At 36.1% G+C, this 19,386-nt stretch overlaps 2 protein-coding genes across 2 annotated transcripts; both read left to right on the forward strand.

The window, feature by feature from the left end:
* Positions 1–1,225: 1,225 nt before the first annotated feature.
* Positions 1,226–12,450, forward strand: LOC306860488 (protein-glutamine gamma-glutamyltransferase K-like; the record flags this gene model as incomplete). The annotated part of the gene is made up of 13 exons (XM_079402223.1): positions 1,226–1,448; positions 1,685–1,876; positions 3,058–3,309; positions 4,572–4,690; positions 4,856–4,963; positions 6,688–6,865; positions 6,941–7,079; positions 7,227–7,419; positions 7,513–7,666; positions 8,669–8,953; positions 9,040–9,200; positions 10,948–11,084; positions 11,777–12,450. The coding sequence occupies 13 exons, from the start codon at positions 1,226–1,228 to the stop codon at positions 11,919–11,921; spliced, it is 2,286 nt and encodes a 761-aa protein (XP_079258349.1). The 3' UTR covers positions 11,922–12,450.
* Positions 12,451–15,137: 2,687 nt separating this feature from the next.
* On the forward strand, positions 15,138–18,556 carry LOC306860489 (rho GTPase-activating protein 24; the record flags this gene model as incomplete). The annotated part of the gene is made up of 5 exons (XM_079402224.1): positions 15,138–15,251; positions 15,683–15,857; positions 15,961–16,167; positions 16,253–16,433; positions 18,271–18,556. Exons 1-5 carry the CDS (start codon positions 15,183–15,185, stop codon positions 18,554–18,556), a joined length of 918 nt encoding a protein of 305 aa, XP_079258350.1. The 5' UTR covers positions 15,138–15,182.
* Positions 18,557–19,386: the final 830 nt, after the last annotated feature.

Consider the following 19,386-nt stretch of genomic DNA (forward strand, 5'->3'; position numbering starts at 1 on the left):
GAACACATTAGTTTGTAGGTTTTTGAGTCTCTTCACCAGCGTTTTTGATGTTATCTGTCTAACTGATGTGAAAATATGAATTTGGGGCATCATAATGGCCGTTCTGTGAGATGCTGTCATGAAGGATGAAACTTTCTTCAACTTAAATCCAAAGTATGCTAAATTTAGCGTTATTCGCCATCCTTACCAAAGACATCCATCTCCAGAGATATCCCTGTCTTTTTGTCTGACGGTTTAGTTCACAATTAAAAGATTTATAACATAAAAACCACACAGTTGACAAAAGTAACACATCTGACAGGCCATTAAACACACACACATTATAATAATGTAATATAGTCATTAACTTTATAAAGTTAAATGAAGTTTTATAATGCATCATGACACTTCAAGTTGTAAGGACTTGTTCAATAACATCATAACACTTTATCAGTCATGACTAGCAGAAATTAGGGCCATACATGCCTTTCTTCCCAGACATGTCCTGGCCAGGATTTCTATATTGCTTTGATTCAAAGTACCTCGAGAGCGTTTCGAAATCATAAGGACCCAAAGTCATACACCACACGCAAACAAAGCCAAAACCTAGATATTTTAGGCAATGTAGAAATCCTGACCAGTACGTGTCTGGGAAAAATGGCACGTATAAAACACCCTACAGAAACAGATATATGCCAAATCTATGATATCCTATGAATGTAAAGTTCACATGAACAACATTTATTTGAAATATATATATTTGGTAACATGATAAACGTTTTTACTGTCATTTTGTTTAATTTAATCAATAATCATTGCTGAATAAAATAGTTTATTTATACCATCTTAATGACTATAAGGTTTTATACAGTATATTGACTTAATTTGAGCGGATATTGATTAGAGTTAAAAGCATTATGCAAGTAGAAACTGTGTCCAGGAAATCAACTTTTGAATATTAATCAACTGATCTGGGTTTAATTTGCAATTATAACCGGCTAACTGTACATTAGTACACTATGCTCACCAAATAATGTGAAAAAGTGATTACATAAACTGTTGAATAGTGAAAAAACTAAAAAACGTGTAAAGTTGACGTGTATTTGAAATATGAATAGACAATGCACTTAGTCAGAAGGAACAATATTGGAAAAGAACAGAGAAATAGAAACCATCTTAGACAAGTTAGTATTTAAGATTGTGGGTTTCCTTCAGAAATGCCCAGTTTTCTGTTTTATTTCTCAGTATGCCTGTAGAAACATTATCAATCAGAAACCGCTCTGCCATTGGCCGCTTTCCCTCTGGTACTCTTATGCTGGAGGATCCAGACAAGGTGAAGCCAGAGAAGCCGGACACAAAGTGGACATGTAGCACATGGTTCCGGCAGTGCTGCTGCTTCCACAAGAAAACTGATGAAGTCGCCACAGATCCTCCGAATGATGGAGGCAGCATTGAGATGACAGACACAGGTAACCTAATCAGATGTGAAATGCACTGAGTGTTTTGGCTCCAAAAATAACTCTTATTATATATTTACCTAATAATGAACATTCTGTCATCATTCACTTACCATGGAGCACAAAGGAAGATCATTTTAACAACATTGTATGGACAACGTCCTTTTGTGTTCTACAGAAGTAAGAATTCTCAATTCTGTATAAATATAAAACACATAACATCAAAACTCGTTCTCTATCTCTATCAGATACTCTACTGAAGGTACAGTCCATAGACCTTCTCAAATCCAGCAAAGAGCAGAACCGTCTGGAGCATCATACCGATCGCTATCACAGCGAACACCTCATCATCCGCAGAGGCCAGACCTTCCAGATGCTGATTCAGCTCACACGGGCTTTCAACTCAAAGACAGATACACTTAAATTAGATCTGAAACTAGGTCAGTTTGCCAACTTACTACAAGCCCAACATGAGGCCTAAGCACGCTAACCTCGAATCTGTGTGTTGTTTGTGTATATCATCATATGTTATATACCATTTGAAAGCTTAAAATCTCAAAATCTCATCCTGTGAAAACTATTTTGAAATCAGACATTGCGTTACCATAGAAATGGTATTTCAAAATGTTTTAGCGGTCTCCTCGCCCTTAGCGGGGGTGTCATATTACAAAATGTATTACGGACTTTTTATGTAAATTGGAAAGGTCATAATTGGTGTTTATTTAGTCATACATGTAATATTGAGAGATAAATTGTTACATTTGTGCCAGAAATGCATCAACAAAAAATTCAATGGCCTTTGAATGGAACCCCGGTGGCTGTTTTTGGTATAACGCCTAAACAAAATAAAAAAAAATGAACCTCAATTTTTTTTGTATATCAACTTCAAATTTGGAACACAACTTATGTAGACATGGCTTTAATTTTATAGCAATTTTAGATTTTTAACTATTTTTTAAAATATTTATTTTATATAAAATAAAATAAAAATAGTATAATACATTTGTTTTACGGTAAATTTAAACTTCTTAATACTTTAATTTTATTAAATGATGTCACTTCTGTGATAATCTGCTAATGGTCATCTTTAAAAAGAGATCGACCTTAGGTCTGTATTCAAAAGCGTTCATGAATTATTAATAATTTAAGTTTACTTTTTCGCGAATTTTCAAAAATGGGGATGGCAGTTAAGGGGTTAAATAAATGCCTTTCTTTAGATTTTTTTTTTTATAAATCAAATAATCCTGAAAAGAAACGATCACTGGTTTCACAAACAAATATTATGCAACAACTGATAATAAGAAGAAACGAAGACTGGAGTAATGATGCTGAAAATTCAGCTTTGCATCACAGGAATAAATGACATTTTAACATATATTCGAACAGAAAACGATTATTATAAATTGCAATGATATCACTTTTGTAGCTTTTACTGTATTTATGATCAAATAAATGCAGCCTTTGTGAGCATAAGAGACTTCTTTCAAAAACATTGAAAAAAAGTGTTTGTACGCCAAACTTTTGAACGGTATTGTATACATCATACTGCGTCTATGGATATGGTCATGCTACCTAATTTTGAATTTGTCACTCTATATGTTTGTGTGCATATATTTTTCAGGTAATCTCCCAGATGTATCCAAAGGCACACATGTGATTGTTCCTTTGGTGGACGATCTGCAGGATGAATGCTGGGAGGCCAAGATAGTTGAGCAGACAGGCAAAATAATCAAACTGTCTGTCAACTCTCCACCAACTGCTGCTATCGGCAAATACAAGTTCTGCGTTGCAACATCTTCCCCGACGGGTGAGGCCATGTCCGAATACAGTCCCGACAACGACATCTACATGCTGTTCAACCCCTGGAGTGAAGGTACAAACAAGGGTGGAGTGAGAGAGAGGGAATACAAAAAACATACGAAAAAATATTTCCATATGTACAATACCCTTTAGAGACTCGTGGCTATTCTTAAAAACATTAAAGCACAAATCTCACGTTAACTGTAAATCTGTAAATCTGTTACACACAGATTTAATTAATCTAGCATGAAAAGTAACTTGTTTTAAACGCATCAAATGTCTGTATCCTGTCGAGTTCTTGACGTTTGCAGCTGTATCCATTAATTATTATAACGTTTACATAATTTAACTGATATTCAATTAATTTAACTTATTAAATTATAATTACCACTAGCATAATATTTTGCTCACTCCATAATGTATGATTACAAAAATGTAGCAGTCTTTTAAATTATGACAACCATTATTTGGACAAAAATGTACGGAAGCGTATTGCATTCACTTGAGGAAAAAAAATCTACTCTGTTTTTCTGAATTAACGAGTTAATTATCTCAGAATTACGAGATAATTTTTCATTAAAAAAAGTTTTTGCTCTGTTTTTCTGAATTAACGAGTTAATTATCTCAGAATTACGAGATAATTTTTCATTAAAAAAAGTTTTTGCTCTGTTTTTCTGAATTAACGACTTAATTATCTCAGAATTACGAGATAATTTTTCATTAAAAAACGTTTTTGCTCTGTTTTTCTGAATTAACGAGTTAATTATCTCAGAATTACGAGAGAATTTTTAATGAAAAAAAGAGTTTTTACTCTGTTTTTCTGAATTAACGAGTTAATTATCTCAGAATTACGAGATAATTTTTAATGAAAAAAAAAGTTTTTGCTCTGTTTTTCTGAATTAACGAGTTAATTATCTCAGAATTACGAGATAATTTTTCATGAAAAAAAAAGTTTTTGCTCTGTTTTTCTGAATTAACGAGTTAATTATCTCAGAATTACGAGATACTCTTTCATTAAAAAAAAGTTTTTGCTCTGTTTTTCTGAATTAATGACTTAATTATCTCGTAATTCTCAGATAATTAACTCGTTAATTCAGAAAAACAGAGTAGATTTTTTTTTCCTCAAGTGAATGCAATACGCTTCCGTAAAAATGACTTAGACTAATAAATAAAGTAAATACAAGTACATCAGTACAAATACTGTATATCATTCCTTGGGAAATAAGTCAATTAAAGTGTAGTAGGAGTTAAAGTTTTGATTGTTTTTTGCTTTCAGTACACTCTAAAGAAATCATTCCAAGAGGCTGAATCATCCAGTTTCTCTTTGTGTCCTAGATGACTCTGTGTACATGGATAAAGAGGAAGAGAGAAGAGAGTTTGTTTTAAATGACATGGGGATCATCTATTATGGAACTGACAGCCAGATCGGAGACAGGCCGTGGAATTTTGGCCAGGTCAGAGCAACCCGTCCATATACATCTTGCGGTTTAATCAAATATAAAGTGACTAGGCTCCTTCTTGGCTTTAACGTGTGGCAGAAAATCAGATCTCAATTCTCCAGATTTAAAAAATCAGAAGATTAAATGAAATGAAAGATTTGCTCCTTCCTTGTATTATAGTTTGAGAAGGACATTCTTCCTGCGTGTCTGTTTTTGCTGGAGTGCAGTGGAGCCCCAGCTTCAGGATTTGGAGATCCTATCAATGTGGTCAGGCTTTTGTCTGCAATGGTGAGTTTGAATGCTCCTATTAAAGGGGTCATATCATTATTATTTTCCACTGGGGTCCACTTACGATGACACACTAATATTAATCTAATTAATATCTATTTGAGTCATGAAACTCTAAATGGTGCAGTTTGATAGAAATCACATCATTTACTACATGGCACAACTGTGCTTGCTTGCTCAGTATTTAAACAGGTTCTGGTTCAGTGTGTTCTGGAGCTGCTGTGCAGTGTTTCTCTGAAGCCCTCTACCTGCCCCAGCTCCACCTGTCTACATCTGTTACGGGATTTATGTATGCCTATTCATGCAGAAGCAGCACATCCTAGGCTACGCATTGTAAACCTTAGTGCTTAAAGTGTTAGTTCACCCAAAAATGCAAATTCTGTCATTAATTACTCACCTTCGTGTCATTCCGAACCTGTAAGGCCTTCGTTCGTCTTTGGAACACAAGTTAAGATATTTTCGATGAAATCCGATAGCTTTCTGACCCTGCATAGACAGTAACACAATTGACATGTTCAAGGCCCAAAAAGGTAGAGAGGGCATCATTAAAATAGTCCATGAGACATCAGTGGTTCAACCATAATGTTATGAAGCTACGAGAATATGCTTCGTTGTACTCTCGTGAACGTGCGTCAAAGACTGACACGGAAAAGAAGAAATTGTCAAATAGTTATTTCTTTGTGCACAAAAAAGTATTATCGTAGCTTCATAACATTACTGTTGAACCACGTCACATGGACTATTTTAACAATGTCTTTACTAATTTTCTGGGCTATAAAACGTTTCAACTGTGTTGCTGTCTTAAGCAGGGTTAGAAGGCTCTTGGATTTCATCAAAAACATCTTAATTTGTGTTCCAAAGATGAACAAAGGTCTTACAGGTTTGGATCGACATGAGGGTGAGTAAAATGTTTCATTTTGGGGTGAACTATGTGATGATTGAAATAAATGTAAACATAAACATTGCTAGTTACGATCTTTTAATTGCTATGTTATTAATAAATTATTGTTATTAATTGATAATATTAATAAACAAATTTCTTCTAAAAAGGAAAAAAAATGCAGATATGTTTGATCATTTGAATCATGTTTTACTTCATGACAACTCTTGAAATAGATTTAATAGCATTTTGTTATAAGAGTCAGTCAGTCCTGCTGAAACATACTCAGAATTAAGGGGGTCACAATTAAAAGGATACAATACAGAATTATATCAACCTTTCTTTTTTTCAATTTGCAATATTTTTCAAACCTCAGACTCAAACTTCCAAAATATTAGGATACATGCTGCATAGTAAACCTTTCAAAAAGGTTCTTTATTAGCATCTATAGTTCCATAAAGAACCTTTAACATCCGTTGAACCCTTGCAGAGCACAAAAGAGTCTTTGTAGTGGAGATTCTTTAGATTATTAAAAAGTTTTTTTTAGGAAAAGCTCTTCTAGGAATAGTTCACTGAAAGGGGTTCTTCTATAGCATCACTAAAAACTTTTTAGGACATTTATATTTAATGTAGTAGATCTAAACAGTGGTTTTGGGGAGGAGGAGGGCTAAAGAAAATGATCACGGCACACAGCAGGAAATAAATAGATAGAAAATAGATACTAATTGACTGCTGTCAGCTTGAAAGAACTCAAAAGGGTTTCATGACTGAACTATGCAAAAATGCAACCTCTTAAATATATCTGAATACAACAGATGAATCATGTTTGTCCTATGTTTGACAGATTAACTCTCCTGATGACAACGGTGTGTTGGTAGGCAACTGGTCGGGTACGTACGATAATGGCACAGCCCCCACATTCTGGAGTGGTAGCAGTGACATTCTGAGACAGTACTATGAGAATGGAGGAACACCGGTTAGATATGGACAGTGTTGGGTCTTCTCTGGGGTCACCACCTCAGGTATGAATATGCGTTTGAGGATGAGTAAGAACACATCCATTTGACTTGAGCATAACACATCTTTCCTATTTTCAGTGATGAGGTGTTTAGGGATTCCAACCCGGTGCGTTACAAACTTCGAGTCTGCTCATGACACAGATGTTTCCTTGACAACAGATGTGTATTTAGATGAGAACTACGAGCCGATCGAGGAGCTCAATCAAGATTCTGTCTGGTTAGTTAAATTCATTCACAAAACTGTCTAAAACATTGAAGAGTACACTATAATTGCACAAATCTGAAAGTGCATATACTGTACTATTCAAAAAGCATTAGCTTCAGAAAAAAAAGGCATAAAACATACAAATGTTCCTGTCTACAGGAACTTCCATGTGTGGAATGACTGCTGGATGGCCCGTCCAGACCTACCGGCGGGTATGGGGGGGTGGCAAGTAGTAGATGCCACCCCTCAGGAGACCAGTCAGGGCGTTTTCCGTTGTGGTCCCGCTTCTATCGCAGCTGTCCGGAATGGACAGGTTTACCTCAAGCATGACACACCATTTGTATTTGCAGAGGTATACCTAAACCTCTATATTATGACTTTTTTTGTTTTAAATGAGGCCCAAAGAGACTTGTAGGCACTAAATGCTTTGCTCTTTTTGTTCAAGGTGAACAGTGATAAAGTGTACTGGCAGCGAACTGCCGATGGCACCTTTACTCCCGTCCAAATTAAGAAGAAAGCAATAGGTCGCTGCATCAGCACTAAAGCAGTTGGCTCTGATGAACGTGAGGATATCACACACCTCTACAAACATCCAGAAGGTAAAAAAAATGAATTGAATCTTTCTGATGTTATGAGGCATTAGCATGGTTCCTTCACACATCTGAGAATCCTGATCTAGTTTAAAACACATGCACGTCGTATTCATCAGCGGTGGACAAGGTACACAAATCAATTACCTGAGGAAAAGTAATAACATATTATTCCAGTAAAAGTACTTCTTTTATATACTTGACTAAAAGTATGAATGTACTTGATTTTTAATAGAGTTGTTAGCTGGAGGAGAATTGCTCTGACTGGATCACTGAATCAATGAGCTGTTGAACAGCTGCAATCTGATGATGGTTAATCATTTAGAGCAAATCGACTCAACAGGTTCTTTGGAAAGAATCAGCTAGCTCACGAACTGAACATCATTACGAGGAACAATATGTTTTTATGAAACGGAGATGAGTATGAAGTATATTGATACCTTGAAAACGTACAGTAATATACAATACTGTGCAGAAGTTTTAGGTCATTAGTATTTTCACCAACAAAAAATGGTTTAATTCAGTTATTTCTATCTTTTGCTGTAGTGTGTCAGTAGGAAATATCGGTTTACATTTCCAAACATTCATTTTGCCATTAATTGTAATAATCCAGTGAGATGTTTGTCTGAGAACAGCCAGTGCTCCACACAGAGATCGGATCTGATCATCATCCAGTCTGTCTGGAATCACATGAAGAAACAAAACAAACTGAGATGGACTAAATCCAGAAGAACTGTGGCAACATCTCCAAGACACCAGCAAAGCTACCTGTATTCTGGACAAAAGCTGTTTTAAACACCAAGGTCACAGCGAATGTTGAAGGCATCCTCACTTTTACAGCATTTTTACACAAGTGCCTAAAACTTTTAACAGTACTGTAGCTTTGCCGATAGGTTTCTTCAAGTGTCTTGGAGATGTTGCCTCATTTCTTCTGGATTTAGTCTGTCTCAGTGTTTTAATAAATAAATCCGGAGCGTCACATCACTATGTATTTGCTGTCCCTCTCATTAGATTCAGAGGAAGAGCGCATTGCTGTGGAAACGGCCTGTCAGTATGGCTCTAAAGCAGCGATCTACAACATCTCCAGTGCTAACGATGTCTCCATCCAGATCACCATGGATGGAGAAGAGCCTCAGCTTGGTGCTGATGTGAAACTGGCCATCACCGTAAAGAACACAAGCTCAGAACTGCGCACTTTCACCCTCCATGGCCAGGTGGTCATTATGTACTATACTGGGGTGTATAAAGCTACAGTGAAGAAAGACCAGATACCTGTTGAACTCCAACCCAATGAAGGTGAGAGAACTCAGGCAATAATGGCGCATTCATATGGAATTACTGTTGCCAATTAGAGATTCATTTTCCTCTCTTTCTCATCATAGTTGAGACTATGGAGTGGTGTCTGCTCTATGATCAATATAAAGACCAGCTGGTGGATCAGGCCATGCTGATGCTCACACTCACTGGACGCGTCACTGAGACCAATCAGGTTCTGGCTACCCAGTTTCGCTTCAGACTGTGCACATCAGACCTTGTCATCAAAGTGAGTTTAAACGACTTCTCTGTTTTAAACTCAAAATGATCCATGTGTATGCATTGAGGTTAATACAGGTCCTTTTCAAAAAATTAGCATATTGTGATAAAGTTCATTATTTTCTGTAATGTACTGATAAACATTAGACTTTCATATATTTTAGATTCATTACAACACAACTGAAGTAGTTCAAGCCTTTTATTGTTTTAATATTGATGATTTTGGCATACAGCTCATGAAAACCCAAAATTCCTATCTCAAAAAATTAGCATATCATGAAAAGGTTCTCTAAACGAGCTATTAACCTAATCATCTGAATCAACTAATTAACTCTAAACACCTGCAAAAGATTCCTGAGGCTTTTAAAAACTCTCAGCCTGGTTCATTACTCAAAACCGCAATCATGGGTAAGACTGCCGACCTGACTGCTGTCCAGAAGGCCATCATTGACACCCTCAAGCAAGAGGGTAAGACACAGAAAGAAATTTCTGAACGAATAGGCTGTTCCCAGAGTGCTGTATCAAGGCACCTCAGTGGGAAGTCTGTGGGAAGGAAAAAGTGTGGCAGAAAACGCAGCACAACGAGAAGAGGTGACCGGACCCTGAGGAAGATTGTGGAGAAGGACCGATTCCAGACCTTGGGGGACCTGCGGAAGCAGTGGACTGAGTCTGGAGTAGAAACATCCAGAGCCACCGTGTACAGGCGTGTGCAGGAAATGGGCTACAGGTGCCGCATTCCCCAGGTCAAGCCACTTTTGAACCAGAAACAGCGGCAGAAGCGCCTGACCTGGGCTACAGAGAAGCAGCACTGGACTGTTGCTCAGTGGTCCAAAGTACTTTTTTCGGATGAAAGCAAATTTTGCATGTCATTCGGAAATCAAGGTGCCAGAGTCTGGAGGAAGACTGGGGAGAGGGAAATGCCAAAATGCCTGAAGTCCAGTGTCAAGTACCCACAGTTAGTGATGGTCTGGGGTGCCATGTCAGCTGCTGCTGTTGGTCCACTGTGTTTTATCAAGGGCAGGGTCAATGCAGCTAGCTATCAGGAGATTTTGGAGCACTTCATGCTTCCATCTGCTGAAAAGCTTTATGGAGATGAAGATTTCATTTTTCAGCACGACCTGGCACCTGCTCACAGTGCCAAAACCACTGGTAAATGGTTTACTGACCATGGTATTACTGTGCTCAATTGGCCTGCCAACTCTCCTGACCTGAACCCCATAGAGAATCTGTGGGATATTGTGAAGAAAAGGTTGAGAGACGCAAGACCCAACACTCTGGATGAGCTTAAGGCCGCTATCGAAGCATCCTGGGCCTCCATAACACCTCAGCAGTGCCACAGGCTGATTGCCTCCATGCCACGCCGCATTGAAGCAGTCATTTCTGCAAAAGGATTCCCGACCAAGTATTGAGTGCATAACTGAACATAATTATTTGAAGGTTGACTTTTTTTGTATTAAAAACACTTTTCTTTTATTGGTCGGATGAAATATGCTAATTTTTTGAGATAGGAATTTTGGGTTTTCATGAGCTGTATGCCAAAATCATCAATATTAAAACAATAAAAGGCTTGAACTACTTCAGTTGTGTTGTAATGAATCTAAAATATATGAAAGTCTAATGTTTATCAGTACATTACAGAAAATAATGAACTTTATCACAATATGCTAATTTTTTGAAAATGACCTGTATATGTGGTACATTAATTGAGATTAAACCTCGCTTGCATCACTTGTAAAGTGTGCTCGTTTTCCTCCCAGCCTGAAGGGGACGCTGTAGTTGGCAAAGAAATGAAGGCTACGGTTGTTTTCCGGAACCCACTTAAGCTCACACTGAAGAATGTGAAGTTTCGCTTTGAAGGACTGGGACTGCAGAGCATCAGGGAGGTTTCCTACGGGTAAGACAGTCATTGTAAACTTAAATAATGAAACAGTGAGCTGTTGAATTCAGTTTGGTCTATGATTGCGTTCAATACACGCTTGGTAAAATATCACATACAGTAATTACACTCTGATTCAAAAGTTTGGGGTCCATAAGATCTTTTATTGTCTTAATGCTCACCATTCATAGGATAAATATACAATATATATTTTTTATTTTTATGTATTATTATTTAATTATCATCAATGCAGTTGCGCTGCTTCATATTTTTGTGAAAATTATTATACTGTGATAGTTTTTTTTCTTAATTTTTTGATAAATTGCAAGTTCAAAAGAACAGCATTTATTTGAAATGGACTGAAATACATTTGAGATCATTTAATATGACATTGCTGAATAAAATATATTATATTAATTTAATAAAATGTATTTTAAATAATAAAAAAAAAATCTAACTGACCACTAAACATTAACTGAACATTAATGTATATACATAAATACAGTTCAAAAACAAATTTTATTTCAACTTTATATACACACACACACACACAGTATATATATATATATAAAAGGTATGAATGCAACACATTTTGTGAACCCATTTACAGCCATAATAACTCAATATAACAGTATAATACTTGTGCAAATATATACATTTCTGTGAATGACAACATGATTTCTCTTTCTCTCTGTTGTTCTTTTTCTCAGAAATATAGAAAGCTTGGCCACGGTGACACTGACAGAGAATTTTATTCCTTTGGAGGCCGGCCCACAGAAACTTCTAGTGTCTCTCGACTGCCGTCAGCTTCCTCCGGTGCATGGAGTCGCCAACATCATTGTCAAAGCACTGTGAGACATCTCTTCAGGAGGAGAAAGATGCACTGCACTGGAACTTACGTGGCTCTGAATTTCATTAGGAAAATCTCTATCAAGGATATTCTTTTCATAGCCATGTCTGAAGGCTATTTTAGCTTGAGAATGTGGGTCTTTTGGCACTCATTCTCAAATACAGCTGCATGTTTGCATAATGTAGTACAATAACCATTTGTGCACATTTTAAATAGGTTAATTTAACAAGTTGAAATATAATTTATTTTTGTTACATGAACCAAAATGTCTGTATGATCTTTTGTTGCTTTAAAACATTGATTTTTTTATGTTGAATTTATTCATCCTTTCATGTTTGTTCTCTCAGAATGTAATTTTCCAGATATATCTGATTATTCATAAATATGTAAGTCATAACAACCATGCTGTTTGTGCTTTTAGTTAGTAAAAAGCATTTCTAAATCATATGACTGCACAAAATATGTTTTGTCAACCATGTCTAATTTTATATGAACATGTTTTTGAGGCATGTAAATATAATATTTTATACACAGAAAAATATTTCAATTATTACTATTAGTTTCATAGTGTTATCTCACATTTGTTGGAGGATATATAAAATGGTCAAAATGTTAGGGGATACAGCTAGAAGGGATAAAGCTGCGGCTACTGTACATGCGCACATCAACATAGCGTAATTTTTGTCACACTGTACAACAATAATTAATGTTTTTGCATTATTGTAAGCGGTAGGTTTAGGGTTGGGGTAGGTGTAAGCGCACAGGTGTAAAACACAATCTAATAGGTAGAAAATGTAATTTATTGTTAGCTTCCGGTCTTAGTTGTATCCCTTCTAGCCACAACTGCAATAAGGATTTTGATTCATTGAAATCTTCACTGAATCAATTCACTAAAAAATATTAATTCATGAATTCATTCAGTGACTTATTCTCTTGAGTTCAACATTACACCAGTAGATGGCAACCAGTGATAAGTCATATATATGATTCACATCTGGTGCTGTAAAATAGTACAGTAGGCTAGTCCACAGGACTTAAACGTTATATTTGTCTTCCTAATTCATACAATAGGTTTATGTGAAAACAGACCAATGTTATTACAGGTTTGTGGCTTTTCGAGATGCACTTAAGGCAAAAAAAATACATATATATTTCTTGAACCGTGACTTTTTGTGGACGTTGTTGCAGAGATTTGTAAAAAACACAAGTCATTTTGGTATGGCCGAAAATATTTTCTCTTTAAACTGCAAGCAAAGGCTATCAGTAGCACCCCATTATTATCAAAGGTCAGAATACTGTATGCTAAAGAACATAATTATTATCTGTTGTAAAGTTACTACATTTAGCACACAGATATTTTGGATTTGGATTTATAATTTAGGCGATAGAGTAGACAGCAACACAGAAATATGAGTCATAGTCTAATAATGCAATAGTGCGTTCAGTATTGGGATTTTTCTATAAATGTAGATTATTTTTTAGAACATTTTTTTTTTTTTTAATCTAGAAAAAATAGGCACTTTAGAAAATTTGTTTTAACGAATTTGAATGAAATAGAACAGCTGGTGAAGAAGTGAGAGGTACAAGAAAAAAACTGAAAACTGAAATATCACATGGTCCTAAGTATTCAGACCCTTTGCTGTGACACTCATATATTTAACTCAGGTGCTGTCCATTTCTTCGGATCATCCTTGAGATGGTTCTACACCTTCATTTGAGTCCAGCTGTGTTTGATTATACTGACTGGACTTGATTAGGAAAGCCACACACCTGTCTATATACGACCTTACAGCTCACAGTGCATGTCAGAGCAAATGAGAATCATGAGGTCAAAGGAACTGCCTGAAGAGCTCAGAGACAGAATTGTGGCACAGATCTGGCCAAGGTTACAAAAACATTTCTGCTGTACTTAAGGTTCCTAAGAGCACAGTGGCCTCCATAATCCTTAAATGGATGACGTTTGGGACGACCAGAACCCTTCTTAGAGCTGCAAGGAGGAATGGCAGAGGATCCCCAAATCCAGGTGTGAAAAACTTGTTGCATCTTTCCCAAAGAGACTCATGGCTGTATTAGATCAAAAGGGTGCTTCTACTAAATACTGAGCAAAGGGTCTGAATACTTAGGACCATGTGATATTTCAGTTTTTCTTTTTTAATAAATCTCCAAAAATGTGAACAATTCTGTGTTTTTCTGTCAATATGGGGTGCTGTGTGTACATTAAGAGGAAAAAAAATGAACTTAAATGATTTTAGCAAATGGCTGCAATATAACAAAGAGTGAAAAACTTAAGGGGGTCTGAATACTTTCCGTACCCACTGTATATGAATTAACAAATAAAAACTATTCATGGCATTATTTAAAAAAAACAACTGCCTACAAATTTTCACAGTACTGTAGTTTCATAGGTAGGTTGTTGCAAGCATTTTTGGTTGTTGCCACAGATATTCTATGAATTTAGACTGTCTACTCTTGCATATATGTAGCAGTTCATTTTTTCACATTTTGATTGACATAATTTGATTGTATATTAGTTTTTTTTTTACTCTCTTAATTTGTTTATTATACCGTTACATACTGTATAAAACGGAGTATGCTTTTTTTGTACATAAATGTGTAGATCATAATTTTGTAATTACACATTATTTTAAATAAAATTGTTTTCAAAAAGTTATTTTTGAATTTAATTCTGTATATTACACACACACACACACATATGTTGAGTTGCTTTTATATTTAAGCTTGTTTTCAGTTGATGGTTGGTGTTTTGAATAAGTGGTTGAAGAGAAAAATTAACTTTTCCTTTCAAAATGTTCTTTCTGCGTACATTTGCTATCTTAACTCTATATTGCATACATTTTAATGAAGGTATATTCAGATCTATTAAAATAGTTGTGAAATAATAGAATTGAACACAAGTAATTGTCATGAAACCTGAGTATAATTGTAGTAAAGCTGTAATATGCAGAACTGACATAATCAAATTATGGTACATATGCATATACATACACTGTATACATTTGAAATTGGAGTGATTTGCAGTGCAATCTCATTAAACAAAACAAAGTCAAACATAATAGATTTACAGCATTGGTAGTTCTCACTCATATACAGTACATGTGGTTCTCTTTGCATGGAAACAGCTGGATTCACATTCCACGATGCTGTCATCAACACCTGAACATTCCATGATGTCACAATGAACTCTGCCTGTACATTCAGATTGAATGTGATTCAGCTGTTTTTCAGATTGTACATCTTGAGTACTGATGAACGATAACAACAAAGTTATGGGAATAATGGGAATTTTGCGCAAACTATTGTCAATGTGCTGCTGGGTAAGTAGCCCACCTTACTTAAATCACCAAGAATTAATCTGCCAACTGACAATTCATTTTCATAATTAACTGAATTTCAAAATATAAATGTTGCCTATTTTTTAGGATCTTGTGCACATTTTCATGTCTGTAGGATAACCTACGTGTGTTACAGTAATTTTTTTTTCCAGCTTTGCCATAATTCCTAAAAAATAAATATTACAAAGATGTATAAATACCCAATAATGTAACTATTTTTCATTATATTAATACAAAACCAAAGTACTGAGTATGACTTTTACAGATGCAAAACAAAATCTTCATGGTCTTAAACACCTCCTTTTTTCATGCTTTTCTTCTTTATTTCTTCTGTTTTTAGGGTGAAATATGACAGTTATTTTTTTTTTATCACATACCAAGCCTAAGTTTTAACTACTGCCACTTCTTTGCAGACTGAAAGTGATGATTCAGACTACTATGCACTACCATCAGACTGTTATATGACCACATCACTCAAGGTAAAGTGCGTATTTGGCGCCTCTCTTGTTTTTCTGAAGAAACGGGGACATATGAGGCAGGGCGTTCCAGTGGTGCTCCTTCAGATGGTGGAGTTTTTGGAACAATATGGTAAGAGAAGTGTTTTTGAAAGTGTTCTTCTCAGAGTAGTTTTGGATTGTTAAACATATGCTGGGATTATTTGTACCATGTTCATTTGTGCATGTGTCTTTAGGTCTCCATCAGAGGGAATTATTCCGTGCCAGTGGATCAGAGGCACGGCACGAAGAGTTGAAGAAAAGTCTGAATGGAGGCGAGTTTCAGTCTTTTCGCAGTGATGATGCCCATGCTGTGGCCTCTCTGCTGATTCTCTTCCTGAGAGAACTGCCTAATGGACTCATCCCATGGTGGAGTGCCAAATGGCTCTTGAGTGTCTACACAAGTACGTTCACACTTCAGAGTCTGCCTACACTTCCAAAACTCCAAACTGGACTGAATGGGTTTTGATTCTTTACTCTATCATGCAGAAACCAAAGGGAAGGTTTTGGACCTCAAGCGTGCAAAGAAGGTTCTGGGGAGTTTTGCACCTGAAATCTTCAACATCCTGTGCTTGCTTATTCACTTCCTGTCTCGTGTAGCTGCTCATAGTCATATCAACCACATGACTTCAGCAGACTTGTCTGACATTTTTGGACCCTGCATCTTTGAGTGAGTATTTGTGTGTTTATATTATTCGTGAAGCTTCAGAACATTTGCGAATCATTTGTTTTGAACCAGTGGTTCGGAGCGCGTATCAAACTGCCAAAGTCTTGTGATTACTTCGATTGCAATGACTTCACTTCGTATTCTCCTCTAAGGTAATGAGTCAATCAAGTTCAGGCACTAAAAGAGAATCAATCTTAGGGAAGTTGATGCCCAAGAAAAAGGATCATTTAAGAAATGTTTCATAATGTCAGTAGTTTGATGCTAGTGGTCAATCTCTATGAACTCATGACCCAGTGTCTATGGTTTTATACCTGGTATCAGATCAGTTTTATAAATCTGTATACATTTTTAATGATGCATTTAAGGAGGAGTTGTAGTTAGTATTCTCTTATTGACCAACATAATCCCTAAAATTTAATAAAACACATTTTATACAGACAGTTCATATTTAATGGTACTAGATTGGTAAATTGCATTTAATAGATTACACGTTCAATAAAACATTTGTGGTTGGTTTGTACAAGGTGTTTTTATGCACGTTTCACCTGACTTTTGAAGAGAGTCATTTTGCAAAGCATTCGGTACAATTGTTTCAAAGTTTTGAAAAATAAGTCTCTGAGGTCCCCAGAGTGTATATGTGAAGTTTTAGCTCAATATACCCCACAGATAAATTTGTATAGCTTGTTAAATTTGCCACTTTTAGGGTAAGAGCCAAAACGCGCTGAATTTGAGTATGTTGCTTTAAATGCAAATGAGCTGTTGCTCCCGGAGAAGAGGGCGGAGCTTCAAGAGCTCTGCATTAGCAGACAGTGCTAGCCTTTGCAATTAAACATTTCACTATTAGTACAAGCCTGTTATCTTTACAGAAAACTCAAAGTCAGTCATCTGATTATACTGTGCATAATAAATTCACGTTTATGAATTACACAGACTGGGAGCACTGCGGGATAAAAATAACAACATAGCTGGTCTCATGCTATCACAAACTTTATAAGTTCCACTTCTGATTATGAGCTCGACAACTTCAAGCGATCGACTCACATTGCTTTCATACGCAACTTTTAACTACTGCATTCCTATTCACAATCATTCTGATAGCACTTGAAGGCAATGATAACTTTAGCAATAAGCCTTACAGAGTGCCAAGAAGCTCTTTTAGAAAAGCAATTTGGAAAAACAAATGCTTGATACATACTTTGTCTGGAGCTGACGTTCACACACGAAGCGTTGGTATTAATTCCTAAACATTTACGGGACGTTACCGAAAATATTTTTTCCGGGATATTTCCTTCGAAAATGAAATTTAACCACAGTGTCCTCGGCTCAGATGAGGGGAGGTTATGGTGACTCCTATGTTCATTAGTGCATCCCAAAACACAACACCTGTAAAGCCTCTTTGGTGCTGACATTGTATATATCTCCAGTAATGGTGGACTGCAGCTTCTCACTCAGGGCTGTGTTTATGCTAATAGGGCAGAGAGCGTCACAAATGGGTGGGACTTTCCCCTTGGTGACGTGAACAGAGGGAGAATCTGAAACAGCTTGTTTGGAGAGACTGTTTATGATTTATTGGTTTTATAAAAAAAGTGAGTTGGTGGATTTTTAACATTATAGGCTGGTTGTTTTCACACACATTTTTGCATAATAGGTCCCCTTTAATTTCTCCCATCACAGGTAGCCTATGCTGTTTTGTATTTGTCAGTCAAATGAGGAAGACGGCATGTTTGGTTAATAAATAGTTTTGAGTCAAGCATAAATTAGCTTTTTCAAATACAGATACATACCCTGAACAGCTCTTGTGAAAATCCACCTTCAACATGTTTATTTGCTATGTTTGCAGTGTTCGTGACAGCAGCATCAAACAAGTGGAAGAACAGCTGTGTATTTATCTTACACAGCAGCTAATAGACAATGTCACGTCTTTGCTTCCGAACACATACCCTCCCAAACACACCACCGGTGACTGCCCTCCATCACCCTCTCCTGCTTCTCTGAGTGTGGGAGCAGCCCACAGGACACTGTTATCTGGTGAAAGGCCTACTTCTGAAGGACATTCAAAGCAGGACTGTACAACAAATCAGAAGCACAGATCTTCTTTGTGCAGAAATATGACCTCCAGGACATAACCAAAATAAATAAAATAACATTAAAAATACAGTAAAACAGTTATATTGTGAAATATTATTGCATTTTTAAATAAATTGTTTTGACATTGACATTTACATGGCACCAAAAGAGACAAACTATCATGTACACGTCTAAAAAGCAGGTCTGTTGTATTAACCATGGCCTTCTGTGATGGTACCACAGTATCAGATGCTGATACTGTTTTTTTTTTTTATTCTATGAAACTGAATGTTTGCCATATTAATACATGGTAGCTACATAGTAATTAGTAGGACTATTGCATGGTGTTTCCATGGTAGTCCAATACTTCAGAAATAACTACTAAACTTACTGCCTTCAATATAAGCTGTTTTTAGACTAATGAGAAAGTTTTGAGTTCTGAAACTTACAGGATGTTTTTATAGTACAATGACCTTTGAAGGGATGAAGGGAATTTTGGTTTCTCAGTTCATGACCCCTTTAAATGAACTTGTGGTAGTATACTGATAATCAATTTAATTGACGATTTTAATGAATAATTCATATGAATAATCATTAATATTTGAATATCTAATTTGGCTATTTTCTATATGGAATATAATGGATGCAAACAAAAAGATTATTCATAGCATTATTATTATTATATAGATAGTTTGATTGTCATTAATATATGACCACATTAGTTGAATACTATGGGTTTTTTTTTTTCTTTGAAGTGAAGTGACATTCAGCCAAGTATGGTGACTCATACTCGGAATTCGTGCTCTGCATTTAACCCATCCAACGTGCACACACACAGCAGTGAACACACACACACACAGTAGTGAACACACACACACAGTAGTGAACA

This window comes from Barbus barbus (genome assembly GCF_936440315.1).
Source record: "Barbus barbus genome assembly, chromosome: 41".
Lineage (NCBI taxonomy): Eukaryota > Metazoa > Chordata > Actinopteri > Cypriniformes > Cyprinidae > Barbus > Barbus barbus.